The sequence below is a fragment of the Lepus europaeus genome, chromosome 10 (assembly GCF_033115175.1).
Source record: "Lepus europaeus isolate LE1 chromosome 10, mLepTim1.pri, whole genome shotgun sequence".
In the NCBI taxonomy this organism is placed as follows: Eukaryota; Metazoa; Chordata; class Mammalia; order Lagomorpha; family Leporidae; genus Lepus; species Lepus europaeus.
Window position 1 is genome coordinate 44,155,545 of NC_084836.1, and position 23,246 is coordinate 44,178,790.

At 36.8% G+C, this 23,246-nt stretch overlaps 1 protein-coding gene across 3 annotated transcripts in view; it reads right to left on the reverse strand.

Moving 5' to 3' along the window:
- Positions 1-23,246, reverse strand: part of ZDHHC17 (zinc finger DHHC-type palmitoyltransferase 17) — a 114,268-nt gene that overhangs the window by 45,010 nt on the left and 46,012 nt on the right. For 2 of the 3 annotated variants that reach the window (XM_062203173.1, XM_062203172.1), the window contains exons 3-7: positions 21,278-21,400; positions 18,863-18,940; positions 18,170-18,314; positions 4,913-4,977; positions 4,174-4,336 (exon numbers count right to left, since the gene is read on the reverse strand). In XM_062203173.1, coding sequence (XP_062059157.1) covers positions 4,174-4,336; positions 4,913-4,977; positions 18,170-18,314; positions 18,863-18,940; positions 21,278-21,400 — 574 coding nt within the window. The remainder of the gene's footprint in view (positions 1-4,173; positions 4,337-4,912; positions 4,978-18,169; positions 18,315-18,862; positions 18,941-21,277; positions 21,401-23,246) is intronic. The other variant, XM_062203174.1, reaches the window with a different exon arrangement.

Genomic DNA, 23,246 nt, shown 5'->3' on the forward strand with positions numbered 1-23,246 from the left:
GTAAATCCTTAGTTCACATAAAGAGAGATTTCTAAGAAAGTTAAGCCTACTCTTATTTAATAGTTATTTTTAGAAGTAGGATCAACAAATAGTTTTATAATTATCATAACACAAAGCATAATTTTTCATATTCTTTGAATACATCTTTTTATACTATTAGTCATAACCAAATCTGAAGGTTACCTCCTTATTGTTTTAACTCACATTTATTTACAAGACTTTTTCCTATGACTTAAAATAAAAACTGAAAAAATATACAGGTATAAATAAACTATCAAATTCCTAGACAAAGATTCTAGGTTTTTTTTTAATGAATTTTTCCTTTTCAAAATTTGCTGAAATTTATGTTGCTTAATTATCTTAATATTCCACATAGCAAGACATCACTTCAAATTAAATATTACAAAACAGAAACAATTACTATCAACTTTACCTCCCAAAAAGCATTTTGCCTTCAATCTTCAAAGCCTCAACTTATATCACAAGATAGTTACTGAAAGGAAACCTAAGTCATCAATCGTGTTTTCTTTCATTCCCACATCTACCTTTTCATTTCTGACCTTTTTAAAATTCAATGCATTCTCCATACATCAACCAAACCCATGTTTTATTAATATTTAAAACAAAAAGCAGATCACATAACTAGCCTACATACATTCTTTCAACTGCCTCCCATCACTGATAATACAAGACCTGGCACCAGCCCATCTCAAATGACTTCTCTCCCCTTCTTCACTGTCCTTCTTTCTGCACATCAAACACATCAAGTTTATTCTGCTTAGGATCATGCACCTGTGCGTGCCTTTACAAAGTTTTTCCATGCATCTATCTGTATAACTGACCCCTCTCATGATATAATTCCCAAAGCAAACCTCATCGCCTCAGAAGCATTCCCAAACCACTGTCACTTGACGTAGTCTTCCCAGTCCTGTCCCTCTATCACAGTTGCTTTCTTTTAAAAACTTATTGTCTTCCGGCACTCTGGGTTCTAGTCCCGGTTGGGGTGCCGGTTCTGTCCCAGTTGCTCCTCTTCCAGTCCAGCTCTCAGCTGTGGCCCGGGAAGGCAGTGGAGGATGGCCCAAGTGCTTGGGCCCTGCACCCGCATGGGAGACCAGGAGGATGTACCTGGCTCCGGATCAGCACAGCGCACCAGCCGTAGCGGCCATTTGCGGGGGGTGAACCAAAGGTAAAAGGAAGACCTTTCTCTCTGTCTCTCACTAACTCTGCCTGTCAAAAAATTAAAAAATAAATAAAAAATAAAATAAAAACTTATTGTCTTTTTCCTAACAGAAGGAAAGTTCTGAAAGAATAAGGACCTTATAAATCTTAAATACTGTAACTCTCCACCAGAAAACAAATACCTGTTGTATGAATGAATATATTATTTCTATTATTAATATATTATTCTATTAGAATAAAGTATGACTATATTTTACTGGAAATGCTAGATCCAAGTAGAAAGGCATCTGATACATATGTCGTCCTTTGAAATACACAAAAATTTCATTTTAAAATAAAAATTATTTTTACCAATGTGAATTAAAAGATAATTTTACCCTTAAAGTATAAATGTCCCCTGAGCAAAAGAAACAGCTTATACATTATTTCTTCCTTTAGAAGTAATGTCTTTCCAGAAGTTACTAAAAATTAGATTTAAAATAAGTTTTTGATCAATAATCAACCTTGATTATATGTGTCATAATCATTAACAAAACAAAACTACTGGGAAAAAAACATAAATTTAAGTAAAAGTTTTACAGGTACAATACTCAGCTCAATTATTAGATACTCCTGAAGATTCACATGAACTGCACTAACAAAGCCACATTCCATTTTATCCTAGCTTGTTACAAAATGTCTGATATGCCTGAACCTATTAAACACTGAAAATAACAAGGTTCAAAAATAACTTAAAGAATCTCAAATATCTCTACTCTTAACAATTTCCTTTCTATGAAATTCATCATAGATTATTTAAGATTAATCCAAATTTTATACAATGGTTAATGAGCAAGACTTCATAACCTGAAAAGATGCTAAACTTACAAACCACACCTTATATATGTAATGATGGTGATCAAAGAGCAGTTAACTAATATTTTATATAGATGGAAAACATAATTAGTTTAAAATTCCAGAACTATGTAGTCATCTTATTGCCTCAATAGTTTGGTATTACTACAATGTCAGTATACTAGAAAGTCTGTGGAGACTATTTGCCATACCAGCATTGGTTCTAGTTTTCAATAACATAATACTAAATATCTCAAAATGCATTCCTGGGCAATGATCATTTTAGAACGGCTATCTGGTAGCAAAATAACATTCAAGAGCCATTTAGAAAATAAACCATGAGGTAAATATTTTCTAACAAGGATATTTATTAGGCTGGTCAAATTCCTCCTTCCTTAACTTTCCCTTTAGGTCTGAGATTAGCTTAATTTACTAATTCCAATGTTATAAACTTCAGAGCGTTCTACTTTCAAACATTTGGGGAAGGCCGGCGCCGCAGCTCAGTAGGCTAATCCTCTGCCTTGTGGCGCCGGCACACCGGGTTCTAGTCCCGGTCGGGGCACCGATCCTGTCCCGGTTGCCCCTCTTCCAGGCCAGCTCTCTGCTGTGGCCAGGGAGTGCAGTGGAGGATGGCCCAAGTGCTTGGGCCCTGCACCCCATGGGAGACCGGGAGACCTGGCTCCTGCCATCGGAACAGCGCGGTGCGCCGGCCGCAGCGCGCCTACTGCGGCGGCCATTGGAGAGTGAACCAACGGCAAAAGGAAGACCTTTCTCTCTGTCTCTCTCTCTCTCTCACTGTCCACTCTGCCTGTCAAAAATTAAAAAAAAAAAAAAAAAAAAAAAAAAAAACATTTGGGGAAACAAAACTACTACCTATAAATTCTGAAGTGGCAGAGAGATTGACCAGCAGTAATGAAATCTAGCTTAGGTATATCTCAAGACTAAATACATCTTCATTCAGTCAACAAATACTTAGAGTGTCCACTGAGTGTCAAGTACTATGCGTGGTTTGCCAATTTTCCTCTTCCCCTGTTTAGCGGCAGATACTGGCCATTCTAGTAACTTTGTGTAGGGTCAAAATAACTTAAAATTTTTAAGATGAAAGAAAACATGATTTTATCAATTTTATCATTTTCCAATATTAGACATTTGCTTTAAACTAATAACTAATTACATACTTATAAAAATCAGCTATAAACTTAAAATAAATTATGCACCATATAACTATATTCTAAACTACTTTATTTTAGCCATTTACCTTTCTCTGCTTAAAGTAACCAAATCAAAGAACTACTTATTGGAATATAAAGAGATGCCCTGATCCAGCAGGAGATAACCTACTTTTTGATTGGCCATTTCATATTAATATGTGGCTTGCATCCTCTTCATATTAATTATCACATTCCCTTAGGAATTTAAGAAACATGACTTAGATAACACTCTGAATTACAGACCAAATTAAATAGCATGTTGATAAGCAGTTATTTCTGAATGCACATCAAAAGATTTTTTAAAATTATTTCACAGAAAGTCTGTTGATGAAAGATGTGATAGATCTTGAAGCCTTAAATATGAAAAGAGTTAACCAAAAAGAGACTACCCATAGGATCTTCTTGCATGCATGCATAAAATGTCTATAAATTTCTAAATGCTTAGGGTATAAATGCTAATTGTTTTGGCTCTTAGATAATTTTACATAGTTTTCCTGGATTAGTCCACTCTTTGGAGGTTCCCCTATAAACATCATAAAGGAATTTATCAAATTTAGAAGTGCTAACCTTTAAAAAAAAAAAAAAGAATAAAATGACCAAGTCAAAGACTAAGATTTATTGTGCTTAATATGGACTAACTACATGCTTGTACTCTCTGTAACAATTCTGAAGGAACCAGAAAGTTATCCCCACCACTTACAAAAATACAAATCATATAATTTCCCAAAACCAGTAGGAATTCACAAGTGAAAAGTTCCCTAAAATCTAAAAATTACTTCAGTATTGTAAAATGAAAGGTAATAAACCCATTTTCAAACAAATTACTGTATGGAAACAAAGGACTGAGCTTAAATAGGTTTTTTTTCAATTTTGATAGTTTATGAAAAACTTTATCAGGGAATTTATAAGAATAGCCACATTTCGTACAACATCATCAATATAGTTTTACCTTGATATTTTGGGCATCAACATTAGCTCCAGCTTCCAGAAGAAGGCTAATGACTGTGGTATTCCCTGCTAGTACTGCCCAGTGCAGAGCAGTGTTTTTGTGATACTTGTCACCAAGGTTAACTGAAACATTGAATGTTAAAAGCAATCTAGTTGGATCCACACTGAAAAGGAAGAAAAAAACAACAACAACAACAACCCTAATTTCAATTATAGAAATCATTACAGATACTAAGCTGTTTGTGGTTGAATTCACATTCCATACTGGCACACTTCTATTCTAACCTATTCAATAACCTTTCAATCAATAACAAGACGATAGTCTAAAATGAAGACATGTACAGTATCATATAAAGTCATACAGTTACAAGGATAAAACCCTTGGTCCTAACATTTTCTACTTTTCACTAGGAACTGAATTTAAAAAGTGTTTTACTTTAAATCTAGATTATTCCAAAATCATTTGAACAACTTACTAATTAACATATTAAACCTGGCAATACTCTTAAAGAAAATAACTTCTCAAGTTCCAGTCTTAGAAATTGTTAAAAGAGGAATAGATGGGGAAACTACAATTATTGAAGCAGGGTAAAAGAGAGACATTTAAACACCCAAAAAGGGAATTTATGTTATAAAATATGGTCACATATTAGTAAATATAACACCAGTTGCTTTTTCTCATCACTTGTTCCACTAAATTATGATAAAAATGAGCTGAATATTTTATAATGCTTACATACCTATGTGTTCTATAAGCTGCCCACATTAAAGGTGTCATTCCATTCTGATCCATCATATCTACATCCTGATAGTGTAAAAAGAAAAGTCAGACAGTGAAAGTGTGTTAAGTTCTTAACCAAATTTAATTAGAAAGATCTAATCTGCACATCATAGAAGCCAACAGAGTACTACTCAGTCAAGGATGATTTATGAAAATTTCCCTTAACTTTAAAGTAAACTTATTATCTACTATTTCCATTGAATATTTTAATTATATATAATAATCTTTTATAGTTCTACCTTTTAAGATGTCTTAATCACACTTGCAATGTTTTAAATTTAAAGAACTTGAGTTATATTGAACTTTCAGCCACCAACAGATTAAGTGATTTAAATATCTTAAAACCTTTACTTAAAATACATGATAAACTGTTTATTACCAGGTGTTTCAAAACAAAGAATGAAGCGACCTGACTTCAAAAAAAAATTTTTTTAAATCTCAAAAGTTTATTATTTCACTGTTGTACATGTACATTTTTAGTTAAGTAATTCTGCAGTGTTTCCAAGGTAAAAGCAATGTGATAAAGCAATATTCTGTCTTACTTTCCACCTTTTTAAAGTACATTATTTTGGTATTTATCTCCACATATGTAAATAAGATACATGAATTTTGCTGCTGGTTTTTTTCAGTTTCAGGAATTATCTTCTGAAACACCATAGAATAAAAATTGAAAATTCCTCTTCCTTCTCTCCCTCTTCCATCACAAAATTGTACATTTCCTATTCTTTCCTCTCAAGAGGTCTATTGCAATTCTAGTTACATATTTAATATTTATATTATTATAAATATGTACAAATGCCATTTCCTGCCAAATCATGTAGTAAACAATGATTATTTTTCCTCTTCTATCCAATGATTTCCTTTCCTGGAACTTTCTTGTCCCTTCTTTTGCTTAGATTGCTAGCTAATTAAAATTAAAACTACCAATTACTATCCCAAAACTCTCCACTAGAATTTTACAGTTTTACTTATCCTACTTAATCATTAAAAAAATAAAGGGCAAAAATACTTCAGTTCTCTGAGCCTCAGCTTCTTCACTAAAAAATGTGAACACAAACAATGACTTCCTAAGATGCCTGTGATTATTAAACAAAATAATATGAGCATGGTACCCGGTCCATAAGTCTCCAACTGACATTCAATAAATGTTTCTTCTTCTTCCTTACCCCATCACCCATTCTTAGATCATATTAAACAAGCAGTTCTAATCCAAGCTGTGTAACCTAATTTGCCAATCAAGAGAGAGGACAGGATTATAGTAAATTCATTGTGAAACACTGCTATCTCTATTTAGCAATTCTCTGTGAGCCACTATTATTGATGGGAATACACCTCAATGCAAACAAGACAATGCAAACAAAACAATGCAGGAAGATAAAAGCTGAGAATCACTATGTTAAAGAATTAGAGTTTATTTCTGGATGTCATTAGTTTTAGCCCTCATCATGAATACTACAAGAAAATGTGAGGACTTATCTATTACCAATCCACTTCTGGATTTCCTTTTATAGTGTTGTTAAGAATATCTTCTGGCCGCCACCACGGCTCACTTGGCTAATCCTCCACCTGCAGCGCTGGCACCCTGGGTTCTAGTCCCGGTTGGGGCACCAGATTCTGTCCCAGTTGCTCCTCTTCCAGTCCAGCTCTCTGCTGTGGCCCGGGAAGGCAGTGGAGGATGGCCCAAGTGCTTGGGCCCTGCACCCACATGGGAGACCAGAAGGAAACACCTGGCTCCTACCTTCGGTTCAGCACGGTGCGCCAGCAGCAGCGCACCGGCCATAGCAGCCATTTGGCGGGTGAGCCAACGGAAGGAAGACCTTCCTGTCTGTCTCTCTCCAACTGTCTAACTCTGCCTGTCAAAAAAATAATAAATAAATAAAATTTAAAAATAAGAATATCTTCTGTAGGGGCCAGTGCTGTGGTGCAGTGGGTTAATCCTCCACTTGTGGCGCCGGCATCCCATATGGGCGCCGGTTTGGGTCCCAGCTGCTCCTCTTCCAATCCAGCTCTCTGCTGTGGTCTGGGAAAGCAGTGGAAGATGGCCCAAGTGCTTGGGCCCCTGCATCCACATGGGAGATCGGAAGGAAGCACCTGACTCCTGGCTTCGGATCAGTACAGCTCCAGCCATTGCAGCCATCTGGGGAGTGAATCAATGGAAGGAAGACCTTTCTCTCTCTCTCTGTCTGTAACTCTACCTCTCAAATAAATAAATAAAATCTTAAAAAAAATGTATCTTCTGTAGTCTCACTCAACATTTCCAATATTCAGAATGATTTTTAAAAAATTATTTGACTTAAAAATTTTTTTTTCTGAAGAAATGACGAAGTTCCTTATTTCTTATGTAAGAGGCAACAGAACTCTAACATTTTATATCTTACTGCTCTGGTTTCAAGAAAGTGCAATCACATCTGATGTCTAATTAAAGCAAACATGAATTATTATGTTTAAGTTTCTTCTTAGTTGTTTTAAAAAATAGTTATAAATCTATCAATAAATAAAAATGTAAAATTATACTGTATTTCTAGAGTATTAAAAGAAAAATCAAATTCAACCTTCTCTCTCTTTGGGTCAAGATGTAAAACTTGGTACTTCTTTTCCAAGTTCAGCCTAGACATATGGTTACTCTCTATTAGGAAGAATTAACAAGCCCAGAACAAAAGCTTATGGAAATTCTATGATTAACAGGGCTCCAAAACTTAGCATCGTCCTCTGAAGATCATCCAAAAGAATTGGCAGTGAGCACTGAATATATTTAACAGTGTAACCAAAATGAAACAACTATGAAGAATAGAATGACAAAACTGAATGGAAATGTTTATGCCCTAACAATGTAAAACTGAAAGTATTAACAAAAAAAGGAAAAAAAAAAAAAGAAGAAAGTTGAGAAGAAAGTATGCTGCCGGCCTCATCTGCAATAGCTATGAGTCAAGGGATATTATCTGAAGCTAAAAATCTCAAGTCACAGAAATGCAGTTTCATCTGTCACAGCAAAATTAACACTAAGAAAAACAGTACCACCAACTAAAACCAGTGAAACAGAGAAAGGAAAGAAATTAAAATATACTAAATATAACATTGCTGATACCTGGTAACTATTGAAACTAATAAAAACATTCACTAAAGAGAAAGAAAAAGGACTATGTGCTAAGTGAGGAAAGAAAATATAGGCAGTAGAAATACCAAGAACCCTAAGACATTTGCCTGCCAGAGCAGCTCAAGGAGTATCAAGATTGGTGTGGTTGAAGCAGAGTGATGAGGGGGAGAAGAGAAGAAGAGCACAGGAGGTGTCCAGGGACTAGACCACACAAGTACTCTGGAAAGCAGAAGATGACTTTGGATACCAAACTATGATACAACATGTGCTGAAAGTATTTTTATAATATTTTGGTGTAGAGATGGGGGAAAATTCCTGAAAAGTATACACTAAACTGTTAAAGGAAGCGATCTCAGTGGGAGATTGGCACGGATAGAATTGGGGTTTCATTTTCTAACTCACACTCTATTACATTTGAATAGTAAGATAATATTTTTGTATGTAGTAAAATACTCATAGAAAACTATTAATTTGTCATACATTTATTATCGTAATCATGCTTTTTGTATAAATGCATTGTGATAAGCAGAAATCCTACCCTAAGAATATTATACCCTATATATTCATACTACACCAAAGTTAAAATGACTGAGATTATCAGACCTCCAGAATCATTAAGCTAATAAAAATATCATGAAGACTAATATTTACACTACTTTTCTTTTGCAGATAAAAATTGTAAGAAAGTGACTATGCATTGTAAATTATATCTGCATTAGAAAAAATGCTGAAGACACTGTCACATGCTAAAGCACTATGTACTGATTCAAACTTAGGTCCAAAAGAAACTATGGGAGAACAGGACAATCTTCTGTGGTAGTTGGTCTGCAAAGAGGGCACCCAATAAATGTCACCTCCTTGTACTCACGTATTTGTGCTGACACTTCCTGCCCTGAATATGGGCTAGCCCTGTTACCCATTATAACAGACAATACAGAACAGAAATGTTCTCACGCCACTTCAAGACCTAAGACTTGAAACTTTTGCCTTTGTTCTTCTGGGAACACAGAACTGCTGTGTAAGAAGTCTACTTCTCCTGCTACAAAGCACATAGTATTGCATTGTGAAGAAGTTCTGGCACTGTATGGAGAAAGAGAAGCCTAGCTATGCTAGCATCCCAGCTAAGCATGATTGTTTATCCATTCCTACTAAGGCAGAAGATACCTAAGTGACCCAATCCTCCAAAACAGTCAAGTTCCAAGAGGACTGTAGTTCCCAACCTTATTAAAAGACCCACGCAGCCAAGCCAAGTCAATTCATGGAATTGTAAGATAAAAGGAAAAGGCCGGTGTTGTTCTTAACTCCTTTGGAGAACAGTTTGTTATCAAGGTAATAGTTAAGAAACCCCCTCTTCCAGCAATTAATAGTCTATACCTCTTAAGATTTAATACACAGGAGCCAAGATGGCGGAATAGAGAGGACACGCACTGATAGTCCGGGAAAAGATAGGTTAATAAAAGTGGAATTACGGTAATCTCAGTGAAAGGCTCGGGGAAAAAACTGCAGAGGAAACTCTTCTGGATCTAGTGGATGTGACACGGACAACCTGCGGGGAGAGCAAGGACGCCCATGGCTCCGAAGCCCAACAGCGGAGTCTACACATCTGCACTGGAAGGGGAGGTGAGCTCTGTAACCAGAGACATTGGCAGGGAAATTGGCTTGAAACCTCGCTGGGGAATGTTCGCCAGGCTAACTACAGGAGAGAGGGGGAAAAAAGAAAAAAAAGGACCAGTAAGGTCTCTCTCAGCCCACCTCGCAAAGGTGAGCAGGAGACAAAGAGCAGGAGCCATTTTGGACCTCATGGCTGTGTGCGACCTCAGAACTGGGCCCACCCCCAGTCAAACAGAAAAGCCTGACTCTCGGGGGGTAAAATAACAGGAGGTTAGGACTTCGTGAATGGGTGGAGCTAATGAACTGAGGCAGTGAAAAAAGAGACGGTGGGCAAGAGAACTCATGGAGTTCACGTGACTACTCTCCAGAGATGCTACAATTCGGTAACCTTGGCAACCCGGTGGGAGACTGCAGGAGAATCTGAGCCCACACTGAGGGCAGCACAGATTCTTTGTGTGGTCCTCGGGGGAGGGGGGGGGGGGGGGAAGCAGACGAATGATATATATACCCACAGAAGGCAGAGATCGGAAGCTGACTACCTTCAATTCCACTCAGCGGTGCGGTATTACTTCCCTCCTGAATCAAAAAAAATATATATAAATAAATAAATAAATAACGAGAGAGAGAAAGAGAGAGAGAGATTTACCACACCTAACCTGAGTGTGTCACCGTTGGCACACCCTTAACCCTGAAAAACCAAGCAAAGCTCTCTGGCCACACCCACCTCAAGCCTCATATAGTCATAGTATAACAAGAAAATAACACAACCGCGAGGGAAGAAGAATTCAAAGAATATCTCCACAAAGCCAAGCAACAAACACAGAAACCAAGGGAACAAGGTCAAGGAAGACATGATGACGCCCCCAAATGAACAAGACACCCCAAGCCAAGATTATGAAGATGATGAGTTAGAAGAAATGCAAGATACGGATTTTAAAAAATTTATGATCAGAACATTTAGAAGTTTTCAAAAACAAATTCTTGAACTACAGAAATCCTTACTGGACAGGATAGAAAATCTCTCTTGTGAAAATGAAATCTTAAGGAGGAATCAAAATGAAACGCAGAAATTAGTAGAACAGGAAAGTGTGATAGTGAAGAGAAATAAAAATGAAATGAAGAACTCAATAGATCAAATGACAAACACATTAGAGAGCCTTAAAAACAGAGTCAGTGAGACAGAAGAGAGAATATCGGACTTAGAAGACAGAGAACAGGAAAGTATACAGTCAAACCAAAGGAAAGAAAAGGAAATTAGAAATCTAAAAAATATTGTTGGGAATCTATAGGATACTATTAAAAAAACCAACATTCGAGTTCTAGGAGTTCCTGAAGGCATGGAGAGGGAGAAAGGATTAGAAGGCCTTTTTAGTGAGATACTAGCAGAGAACTTTCTGGGTTTGGAGAAGGACAGAGACATCCTAGTACAGGAAGCTCATAGAACCCCTAGTAACAATGACCAAAAGAGATCCTCACCACGACATGTTGTAATTAAACACACTACAGTGAAACATAAAGAAAAGATCCTAAAATGCGCAAGAGAGAAATGTCAGATTACTCTCAGAGGATCTCCAATTAGACTCACAGCAGACTTCTCAGCAGAAACCCTACAGGCTAGGAGGGAATGGCGAGACATAGCCCAGGTACTAAGAGAGAAAAACTGCCAGCCCAGAATATTATATCCTGCAAAACTCTCACGTGAATGAAGGTGAAATAAAGACCTTTCATAGCAAACAGAAATTGAAAGAATTCGTCACCACTCATCCAGCCTTGCAAAAGATGCTTAAAGATGTGTTACACACAGAAACACAGAAACACGATCACCAATATGAAAGAAGGTAAAGGAAGGAAACCTCACAGCAAAAGATCACAGTAATCTCAAAGCATATATATTAGAAAATACCTTTGGCAAATTGCAGGGCAAAGTTACTCCTTCTCAATAGTCACATTGAATTTTAATGGCCTGAACTGTCCAGTTAAAAGGTACAGACTGGCTGAATGGGTTAAGGTACAAAACCCATCTATTTGCTGCTTACAAGAAAGGCATCTCTCCAACAAAGATGCATGCAGACTGAAAGTGAAAGAATGGAAAAAGATATACCATGCCAACAGAAATGAAAAAAGAGCGGGCGTAGCCATCTTAATATCAGAAAAAATAAATTTTAACGCAAAAACTGTTAAGAGAGACAAAGAGGGGCACTATATAATGATTAAAGGATCAATTCAACAGGAAGATATAACAATTATCAATGTATATGTACCTAATTACAGGGCACTGGTTTATTTAAAAGATTTGTTAAGGGACTTAAAGGGAGAATTAGATTCCAATACAATAGTACTAGGGGACTTCAATAGTCCACTCTTAGAAAAAGACAGATCACCCAGACAGAAGATCAACAAGGAGAGAGTGGATTTAAATAACACTATTGCCCAAATGGATCTAACAGATATCTATAGAAATTTTGATGCTACACGTAAAGAATTTACATTCTTCTCAGCAGTACATGGAACCCTCTCTAGGATTGACCACATACTAGGCCATAAAGCAAATCTCAACAAATTCAAAAGAATTAGAATCATACAATACAGCTTCTCAGACCATAGTGGAATGAAGTTGGAAATTAGCAACTTAGGAATCCCTAGAACATATGCAAACACATGGAGATTGAACAACATGCTCTGGAATGAACACTGGGTCATAGAAGAAATCAAAAGAGAAATCAAAAACTTTATGGAAGTAAATGAGGAAAACAGCACAACATATCAAAACTTATGTGATACAGCAAAAGCAGTGCTAAGAAGCAAATTTATAGCAATAGGTGCTTACATCAAGCAACTGGAAAGGCACCAAATAAATGAGCTTTCAATGCAGCGCAAGCATCTAGAAAAACTGCAGCAAACCAGGCCCAAATCTAGCAGGAGAAGAGAAATAATTAAAATCAGAGAAGAAATCAATAGGATTGAATAAAAAAAAATTACAAAAAAATCAGCCAAACGAGGAGCTGGTTTTTTGAATAAAAAAAAAAAAAAATTGACACCCCACTGGCCCAACTAACTAAAAAAAGAAAAGAACCAAATCAATAAAATCAGAGATGAAAAAGGAAATGTAAAAACAGACACCACAAAAATAAAAAGAATCATCAGAAATTACTACAAGGACTTGTATGCCAGCAAACAGGGAAATCTATCAGAAACGGATAGATTCCTGGACATATACAACCTACCTAAATTAAGCCAGGAAGACACAGAAAACCTAAACAGACCCATAACTGAGACAGAAATTGAAACAGTAATAAAGGCCCTCCCAAAAAAGAAAAGCCCAGGACCAGATGAATTCACTGATGAATTCTACCAGACATTTAAAGAACTAACTCCAATTCTTCTCAAACTACTCAGAACAATGGAAAAAGAGGGAATCCTCCCAAATTCTATGAAGCCAGCATCACCTCAATTCCTAAGCCGGAAAAAGATGCAGCATTGAAAGAAAATTACAGACCAATATCCCTGATGAACATAGATGCAAAAATCCTCAATAAAATACTGGCCAATAGAATGCAACAACACATCAGAAAGACCATCTACCAAGACCAAGTGGAATTCATCCCTGGTATGCAGGGATGGTTCAATGTTTGCAAATCAATCAATGTGATACACCACATTAATAGACTGCAGAAGAAAAACCATATGATTCTCTCAATAGACACAGAGAAAGCATTTGATAAAATACAACACCCTTTCATGATGAAAACCCTAAGCAAACAGGGTATAGAAAGAACATTCCTCAATACAATCAAAGCAATTTATGAAAAGCCCACGGCCAAGCATCCTATTGAATGGGGAAAAGTTGGAAGCATTTCCACTGAGATCTGGTACCAGACAGGGATGCCCACTCTCACCACTGCTATTCAATATAATTCTGGAAGTTTTAGCCAGAGCCATTAGGCAAGAAAAAGAAATTAAAGGGATACAAATTGGGAAGGAAGAACTCAAACTATCCCTCTTTGCAGATGATATGATTTTTTATTTAGGGGATCCAGAGAACTCTACTAAGAGTCTATTGGAATTCATAGAAGAGTTTGGCAAAGTAGCAGGATATAAAATCAATGAACAAAAATCAACAGCCTTTGTATACACAGGCAATGCCATGGCTGAGGAAGAACTTCTAAGATCAGTCCCATTCACAATGGCCATAAAAACAATCAAATACCTTGGAATAAACTTAACCAAGGACATTCAAGATCTCTACGATGAAAATTACAAAATCTTAAAGAAAGAAATAGAAGAGGATACCAAAAAATGGAGAAATCTTCTATGCTCATGGATTGGAAGAATCAATATCATCAAAATGTCCATTCTCCCAAAAGCAATTTATACATTCAATGCATTACCAATCAAGATACCAAAGACATTCTTCTCAGATCTGGAAAAAATGATGCTTAAATTCATATGGAGAAATAGGAGTCCTCAAATAGCTAAAGCAATCTTGTACAACAAAAACAAAGCCAGAGGGCAGGCGCCGCGGCTAAATAGGCTAACCCTCTGCCTTGCGGCGCCAGCACACTGGGTTCTAGTCCCGGTCGGGGCACCGATCCTGTCTTGGTTGCCCCTCTTCCGGGCCAGCTCTCTGCTGTGGCCAGGGAGTGCAGTGGAGGATGGCCCAAGTCCTTGGGCCCTCACCCCATGGGAGACCAGGAGAAGCACCTGGCTCCTGCCATCGGAACAGCGCGGTGCGCCGGCCGCAGCGCGCTACCGCGGCGGCCATTGGAGGGTGAACCAACGGCAAAGGAAGACCTTTCTCTCTGTCTCTCTCTCTCACTGTCCACTCTGCCTGTCAAAAAAAAAAAAAAAAAAACAAAAAAAACAAAAAAAACAAAAAAAAAAAACAAAAAAAACAAAAAACAAAAAACAAAAAAAAAACAAAGCCAGAGGCATCACAATACCAGATTTCAGGGCATACTAAGGGCAGTTGTAATGAAAACAGCATGGTACTGGTACAGAAACAGATGGACAGACCAGTGGAACAGAACAGAAACACCAGAAATCAATCCAAACATCTACAGCCAACTTAGATTTGATCAAGGATCCAAAACCAATCCCTGGAGTAAGGACAGTCTATTCAATAAATGGTGCTGGGAAAATTGGATTTCCACGTGCAGAAATATGAAGCAAGACCCCTACCTTTCACCTTGCACAAAAATCCACTCTACATGGATTAAAGATCTAATTCTATGACCAGACACCATCAACTTATTAGAGAACATTGGAGAAACCCTGCAAGATATAGGCACTGGCAAAGACTTCTTGGAAAATACCCCAGAAGCACAGGCAGTCAAAGCCAAAATTAACAACTAGGATTACATAAAATTGAGAAGTTTCTGTACTGCAAAAGAAACAGTCAGGAGAGTGAAGGTGCAACCGACAGAATGGGAAAAAATATTTGCAAACTATACTACAGATAAAGGATTAATAACCAGAATCTACAAAGAGATCAAGAAATTCCACAACAAGAAAACAAACAACCCACTTTAGAGATGGGCCAAGGACCTCAATAGACATTTTTCAAAAGAGGAAATCCAAATGGCCAACAGACACATGAAAAAATGTTCAGGATCACTAGCAATCAGGGAAATGCAAATCAAAACCACAATGAGGTTTCACCTCACCCTGGTGAGAATGGCTCACATTCAGAAATCTACCAACAATAGATGCTGGAGAGGATGTGGGGAAAAAGGGACACTAACCCACTGTTGGTGGGAATGCAAACTGGTTAAGCCACTATGGAAGTCAGTCTGGAGATTCCTCAGAAACCTGAATATAACCCTACCATTGAACCCAGCCATCCCACTCCTTGGAATTTACCCAAAGGAAATTAAATTGGCAAACACAAAAGCTGTCTGCACCTTAATGTTTATTGCAGCTCAATTCACAATAGCTAAGACCTGGTATCAACCCAAATGCCCATCAACAGTAGACTGGATAAAGAAATTATGGGATATGTACTTTATAGAATACTATACAGCAGTAAAAAAAAAACAAACAAAAAAAAAAAAACAGTGAAACCCGGTCATTTGCCACAAGATGGAGGAGTCTGGAAAACATCATGCTGAGTGAAATAAGTCAGTCCCAGAGGGACAAATATCATATGTTCTCCCTGATCGGCGACAACTAACTGAGCATCAAAAAGGAAACCTGCTGAAGTGAAATGGACACTATGAGAAACAATGACTTGATCAGCCCTTATCATCACTGTTGATGTACAATTTAATACTATATCCCTTTTAGTATTTTTGTTTGTTCTACTTAATACCATTGGTTGAGCTATGTAATTAACACACAATTATTCTTAGGTGTTTAAAGTTAACTGAAAAGTGATCTCTGTTAAGTATAAGAGTGGGAATGAGAGGGAGGGGATGTACAATTTGGAACATGCTTAAGCTGACTCGCCCCAAGTGGTGGAATTAGAAATGTGCCAGGGATTCCAATACAATCACATCAAAGTTGAATGTACCAATGCCATCTCACTAGTCCAAGTGATCAATTTCAGGTCACAGTAGACCATAATGATAGGTCTAAGAGTTAAAGGGATCACATAAACAAGACTATTGTCTGCTAATGCTAACTGATAGAATTAAAAATGGAGAGAACGATCCAACATGGGAAGCGGGATACACAGCAGACTCATAGAATGGCAGATGTCCTAAACAGCACTCTGGTCTCAGAATCGGCCCTTAAGGCATTTGGATCTGGCTGAAGAGCCCATGAGAGTATTTTAGGCATGGAAAGCCAAGACACTTTGGCAAAAAAAAAAAAAAAAAACAAACAAACAAACCAACCACAAACCACCTAAATGAAAGATCTCTGCGAGTGAGATCCCAGTGGAAAGAACGGGCCATCAAAGAAGGAGGTACCTTTCTCTTAAGGGAGGAGAAAACTTCCACTTTGACTATGGCCTTGTAGAAATAAGATCAAAGTCGACAAGCTCAGGGGGCTTCCATGGCCTTGGCAACTCATAACTAGAGCCTGCAGAGATTGCTGACGCCTTAAACAAGAGTGTCAACTTGTTAAGTCAACAACAGAAGTCACTGTGCACTTACTCCCCATGTAGGATCTCTGTCCTTAATGTGTAGTTCAATGTGAATTCATGATATGACTAGTGCTCAAATAGTATTTGGCAATTTGTGTTTCTGTGTGGGTGCAAACTGTTGAAATCTTTACTTAATATATACTAAATTGATCTTCTGTATATAAAGATAATCGAAAACGAATCTTGATGTGAATGGAATGGGAGAGGGAGCGGGAGATGGGAGGGTTTTGGGTGGGTGGGAAGTTATGGGGGGGGGGAGCCATTGTAATCCATAAACTGTACTTTGGAAATTTATATCTACTAAATAAAAGTTAAAAAAAACAAAAGATTTAATACACAACGTACATCGCCACTGCTTGATGCTCCAACAAACACTTAAGAGTCATTAAAAAAATGCTTTTCAAATTATAAATGAAAAATTTCAATTTGAATAACAGTAAATATGTCAATAGCAATGAATTAAGCTCATTTATCTTACTCTTGTGATCAGATCCTTAGTTATAACATGTTTAAATATAGCCCCCCAAAAATATACATGGAAGAAAAACTGAGTGACAGTACTTTTAACAAAATACACTTATTACAAAAAACATGGTAATGTAAACTGGAAATATTTAGTGTGATTATGGCTACTGCACATTCAGGAAATATTAAGAACCACAACAAATTTCCCTGACAATAAAGTAGCATTATTTTGTTTAGCAGAAATTGAGAAACTGATTTTAAACACCATAACCCCTTCAAGAAGTACTTAATAGAGAAAATAAAAAGTTCAAAAATGTATAGATGGGCCAACACTGGGTTGTAGCAGGTAAAGCTGCTGCCTGCAGTGCCGGCATCCCGTATGGGTGTGGGTCCGAGACTTAGCTGCTCCACTTCTAATCTAGCTCTCTACTGTGGTTTAGGAAAGCAGAAGATGGCCCGAGTCCTTGGGCTCCTGTACCCCAGTGGAAGACCCAGAGGAAGCTCATGGCTCTTGGCCTCTGATTGGTGCAGCTCCCGCCACTGCGGCCAACTGGGGAGTGACCCAGCGGATGGAAGCTCTCTCTCTATCTCTGCCTCTCCTCCCTCTGTGTAACTTTGACTCTCAACTAAACAAATAAATTAAAAAATGTATAGGTGAATCCAGATACTATATTCAAAAAACACATTCAGGGAACAAATACCTAATTTTCCTCCTTTATCTCCATCACATTCTGAAATAAAAACCTAACTTAATAGATCATTATCTGATCCATGATTGTGTCGTATTTTTACGATAAGTAGAATAAGTAAGTCAATACCAATTATGTATTTGTCTATTCTCTTTATCCAACAGAAAACACCATTTAAATATCACCAAGTAGTTACACAGGTAGCACCAATGATATCAGGCATTTAAACTAAGAACATCTAACTAAAAGTCACACCATCGTGATAATTTTTACCTGTCCTTTTGCTATAAGATAAGCAACAATTGAGGTATGTCCGAACTGAGCTGCCAGATGAATACAGCTACATCCTTCTCCATCAATTAATGAAGGATCTGCACCATATTTCATTAGTTGCACAACCATGGATAGATGGCCTTGTCTAAAACATAGAAGAATAAACATTTAAATAAATAAGTTATTTCAATGAGAATCTTCTGAAAAAATTTCTTTTAAAAAACTAAGTAATGGTAGAAAGATTACACAAATTTGGGGGAGTTATTTTAAAATAGATATATGTCAAGACTTTTTAGAATTTTCTTAAAAAGTCTTAATTGGATAGCTGATGAACTGACAGAGATATAACATTTAAATATATAATAAGTATCATATTCTATTTTATTGCAATACAATCTCAATCATCCCAATAACTGAACTGGCTTTTTAACTGCAAATGTAATATAAGCTACAAAAGTATTACATTTACAAATCCAAAGTCTAATCCAATCTTATGACTGGAAAAGTATCACCATAGCCAATTCCCTAAGGATACTTTGGAACACAAATTTTGTTTCCAAGGCAGGTAAAACCATACAGTCTAACTATTAGTATAGTAAGTCTCATTAATTGTAGCCTATCATTTTTTAAAAAGAAGCTGCTTAGTTGTTATTAAAAGGAACCAACAGAAAAAACAAATAAATAAATGTAAACCTTGTGGCCCAGTGCAATGGAGTTGAATTCAGATCTCCTCCAAGTTGATCCACAATAGCACCTTTCGAAATATAGTATCTACAAAAAAAATTTTTTTGATAATTTAACTTTTTATTTTGAATTCTAAGAAATTATGTGAAATACAAAGTTTTCCATTTTAATCTCATGCTAGTTTGTACCTTTGAAGAAAAAAATATTTTTATGGTTTAGTATCAAAATAAGACCATTTTGTTCAAAAAGTAAAATGAAAATAGCTTTAAAAGCAACAAAAACAAATGATATAAAGAACAGAAAAATGACAAAAATGACAAAGAACAGAAGAAAATGACAGAAATGACATAAAGAATAGAAATGACATAAATAAAAAAGGTAGTCAAAAAACCATAAAGATTTAAAATAGGAACATACAATCTTCAAATTAGAACAGCTATAAATTAGGCAAGATATGGTCTACCTTGAGTAACTTCAGCTTTTTTTTTTTTGACAGGCAGAGTGGACAGTGAGAGAGAGAGACAGAGAGAAAGGTCTTCCTTTTTGCTGTTGCTTCACCCTCCAATGGCCGCTGTGGCCGGCACACCGCACTGATCCAAAGCCAGGAGCTTCTCCTGGTCTCCCATGGGGTGCAGGGCCCAAGGACTTGGGCCATCCTCCACTGCACTCCCGGGCCACGGCAGAGAACTGGCCTGGAAGAGGGGCAACCGGGACAGAATCTGGGGCCCCGACCGGGATTAGAACCCGGTGTGCCGGCGCCACAAGTGGAGGATTAGCCTATTGAGCCACGGCGCCGGCCAGTAACTTCAGCTTTTTAAACATTACTTTTCTATAGGTTAAATCAAACAATGAAATATTTTATAAACTTTAAATTATAAATATTCTTCATTAAGCCTTGTTATACTTTTAAAGTTATGATACTTTAAAAAGACATAGCTATCATATTGCTTAATAACATCATAATATCTTGATATCCTCTGAAATAAATGAGATCTAGCTGTTTAATACAATACTTTCTCTGGAACTAGTCAATGCATTAAATCTTGAGCATAAACTATTTTAAGGCATTTGATTAACAGAGCTGCTGTTCTGGCTCAGTAGGTTAAGCTACAGCTTGCAACACTGGCCTCCTCCTGTATCAGAGAGGCTTGAATCCCAGATTCTTTGCTTCTGATCCCAGATTCCTGCTAATAGGAAACTTTCCCAAGTACTCGGACCCCTGCTACCCAAATGGAACACCAAGATGGAGTTTCTGGCTCCTGGTTTTGGCCTGACCCAGACCTGGCTGTTGCAGTCATTTGGAATGTGAACCAGTGGATGGACTATTTACTCTGTTACATTAGCTTTCAAATAAGTAAATAGTTTTTTAAAAAGGCATTTGATGTCAAATACTTGGCATACGTTGATCACTTAAGCTCTCAAGCTGTTTTAAGTGATTAATGATTTAGATTACTATTTCTAGTGTACATCATTTTAAATGCTGAATACACTCATGCTTAATTCAGAAGTTTTGTGCTTCATACAAATACTTGTTACAGCAGTGCTTTTAAAACATTATACAATAAAGGGCCAACTCCACTTATTATGCAAAATAGTTCAAAGCAACAAAGTATTTCCAGAATATCAAACTATAAAGAACACAAACTATTTAACTATTCATAAATTGGTTCCTAAAATACCCTGAAAGACATTATATAACGCTGAAAATTGTTTGTGAACAGTTATACTAGAACGAAAGAGAAGTTAGTTTTGTATGAAATATATTTTCCTGGGGCCAGCGCTGTGACACACAGCAGGTTAATGCCCTTGCCTGAAGCGCCAGCATCCCATATGGGTGCCGGTTCAAGACCCGGCTGCTCACTTCCACTCCGGCTCTCTGCTGTGGCCTGGGAAAGCAGCAGAAGATGGCTCAAGTCCTTGGACCCCTGCACCCATGTGAGAGACTTGGAAGAAGCTCCTGGCTCCAGGCTTCGAATCGGCACAGCTTCGGCACAGCTCTGTCCATTGCAGCCAATTAGGGAATGAACCATCAGATGGAAGACACCCCCCCCCCTCTCTGTGTAACTGTGACTTTCAAATAAATGAATAAATATTTTTAAAAAATAAAAGAAAAATATATTTTCTTAAAAATTCCAACTCAAATTAACCTCTTTGACTCTAGTTTCCATATCAGTAGGACAGAGTAACTGCTGTATTTTACACAGGATTACTTCAAGAATTAAGATTAAAGGAAATAAAAGTATTCATTACAATACATGGCTCAGAAAAGCAATCAATACATATTAAAAGCAATTTTCATCAGGAAAAAAAGGTACGTAAAATCTAATATTTTAAAAGCCATGAATTTTTAGAAATTATGTTATAATTATTTAATAATTTATAATAAAAAAACAACTACTCATTAAATATACAGGAAACACATACTTGACTAAATCTATTCTGTTATTGATGGCAGCCCAATGGAGGAGTGTAACATTTTCTTTGTCTGGTTGCCTTACATCATAGCCCGCTTCCACCAATTCTCGGCAACGTTCATATATCCCGTATCTTGAAAAGAAAGAAAATAAAGCATTGTTATTACCACTTAATAAACTTAAAGCTGAAAATAATATTTTCCAAAGAAATTAATGCTACATTAATACATGAAAATTAAAACATTTTTTAACATAAAAGTGACTTTATCAGTATTCTAAAAGCTTTCACTAATCCATTTTTACTTTTAAAATGCTTCATTTACAAGACTGTAAAATCTCATTAGGTGCAAAAGTATATCAACAATAATATTCAAAGAGCTGCTAATTTTTCTTTATGTCACCATTTGCATCACAAAGCACTGTGAGATTATAAAAATAACTATGCTAAAATATTAAATATATAAAAATTAGCAGAAAGGAACATACAATGATTTAGAAAAAAATGATTTAGAAGAGAATTTTTTTCACAAGTTCCAGGATTCACTTTTGTCAAATTTAGCATTGGAATTAATACTTTCTGAAGGCAAACAGAAAAGGGTGAGGTAGGGTACAAAGTGGGGTGAGAAGAAAAATCTTCTGACTTAGCACAAGCCAATGAAATAAGAGGGAAAAAATGTGGTGGCATCTATTTTTTTGACTTCTTAATAATTATGGAAATTTTCAAACATAAACCGAAGTAGAAAGAATAGTACAATAAAACATGACCTATCATTGAGCCACAACCACCATCAACTGTATCCAAGGCAAAATACTGAGTCTTTGGAAACACGTGACACAAAAACAAATTTAAATAAATTTGGTGAGATTTCTAATTTATTCAGAGTAGCCTCTAAAATGGGGGTGGGCACATCACATTGAAAGCAAACATTAGAACTTCTACCTATATTCATATCTTACTTAACAGAGAAATTCATTTTACTAACATTTAATATTTAATATTCACCAATGTTTTCTTTTAATTTTTATTTATTTTCATTTTATTTCAAAGATAAAGAGGCAGAGAGGATCCTCCACTAATTGGCACTCTGATATGGGATGAGGGCATCCCAATAAACATTTAAGCCACTGCAAGAAACAGCTCCCCCATTACTAACATTTCATTCTGCTATACTTTTCTTGGTTCTGTTTTGCATCTGTGAACAAACACACACACACACACACACAGGATAATCAATCTAAGGGAAAAGCAGGAGTTTCACAAATCACAGGAGATGAGAACGGTACCTCTATTTGCCTTGTTCAGAAAATTGTTTACATGTATCGTTATGTGAACTAACCATACCTTAAAAACAGAATCTTGGGGCAAGTGTTTGCTATAGCAATTCAGACAGCATCTGCGATGTCTGCATCCCACATAACAGTGCCTAAGTTTGAGTCCCAGTCAACCTCTGATTCCAGCTTCCTGGCAGTAGGATATGGCTCAAGTACATAGGTCCTGACACTCACATGGGAGATCCAGGTAGAGTTCCAGGCTCCTGCTGTTGCAGGCATTTGGGGAGACAATCGGTGGAGGAAAGATCTCTATGTATCTCTCTGCCTTTAAAGGAAATGATAAACAAACCAACCCAGAATCTTCCTGACAATTCAAATAAGATAGTAATGATTCTGCAAATCTTTTTTAACAATACAGAGAATCAAAGGTTATTTTCTACACACCTAAAAGTGAGTATGAAGGGTTTGGAACTGGGGTATAGCAAGTTAAGCCACTGCCTACAACACCAGAACCATGTATGAAGACTGATTCTAGCCCCAGCTGCTCGTCTTCAGCTCCAGCTCCCTACTAATATACCTGGGAAAGCAGTGAAGGATGGCCCAAATACTTGGGCCCCTTACACCCACCTGGGAGACCCAAATGGCGTTGCAGGCTACTGGCTTCAGCTATAGGATTAAAATGTTTCATAATTTAATTTTTTAAAAAA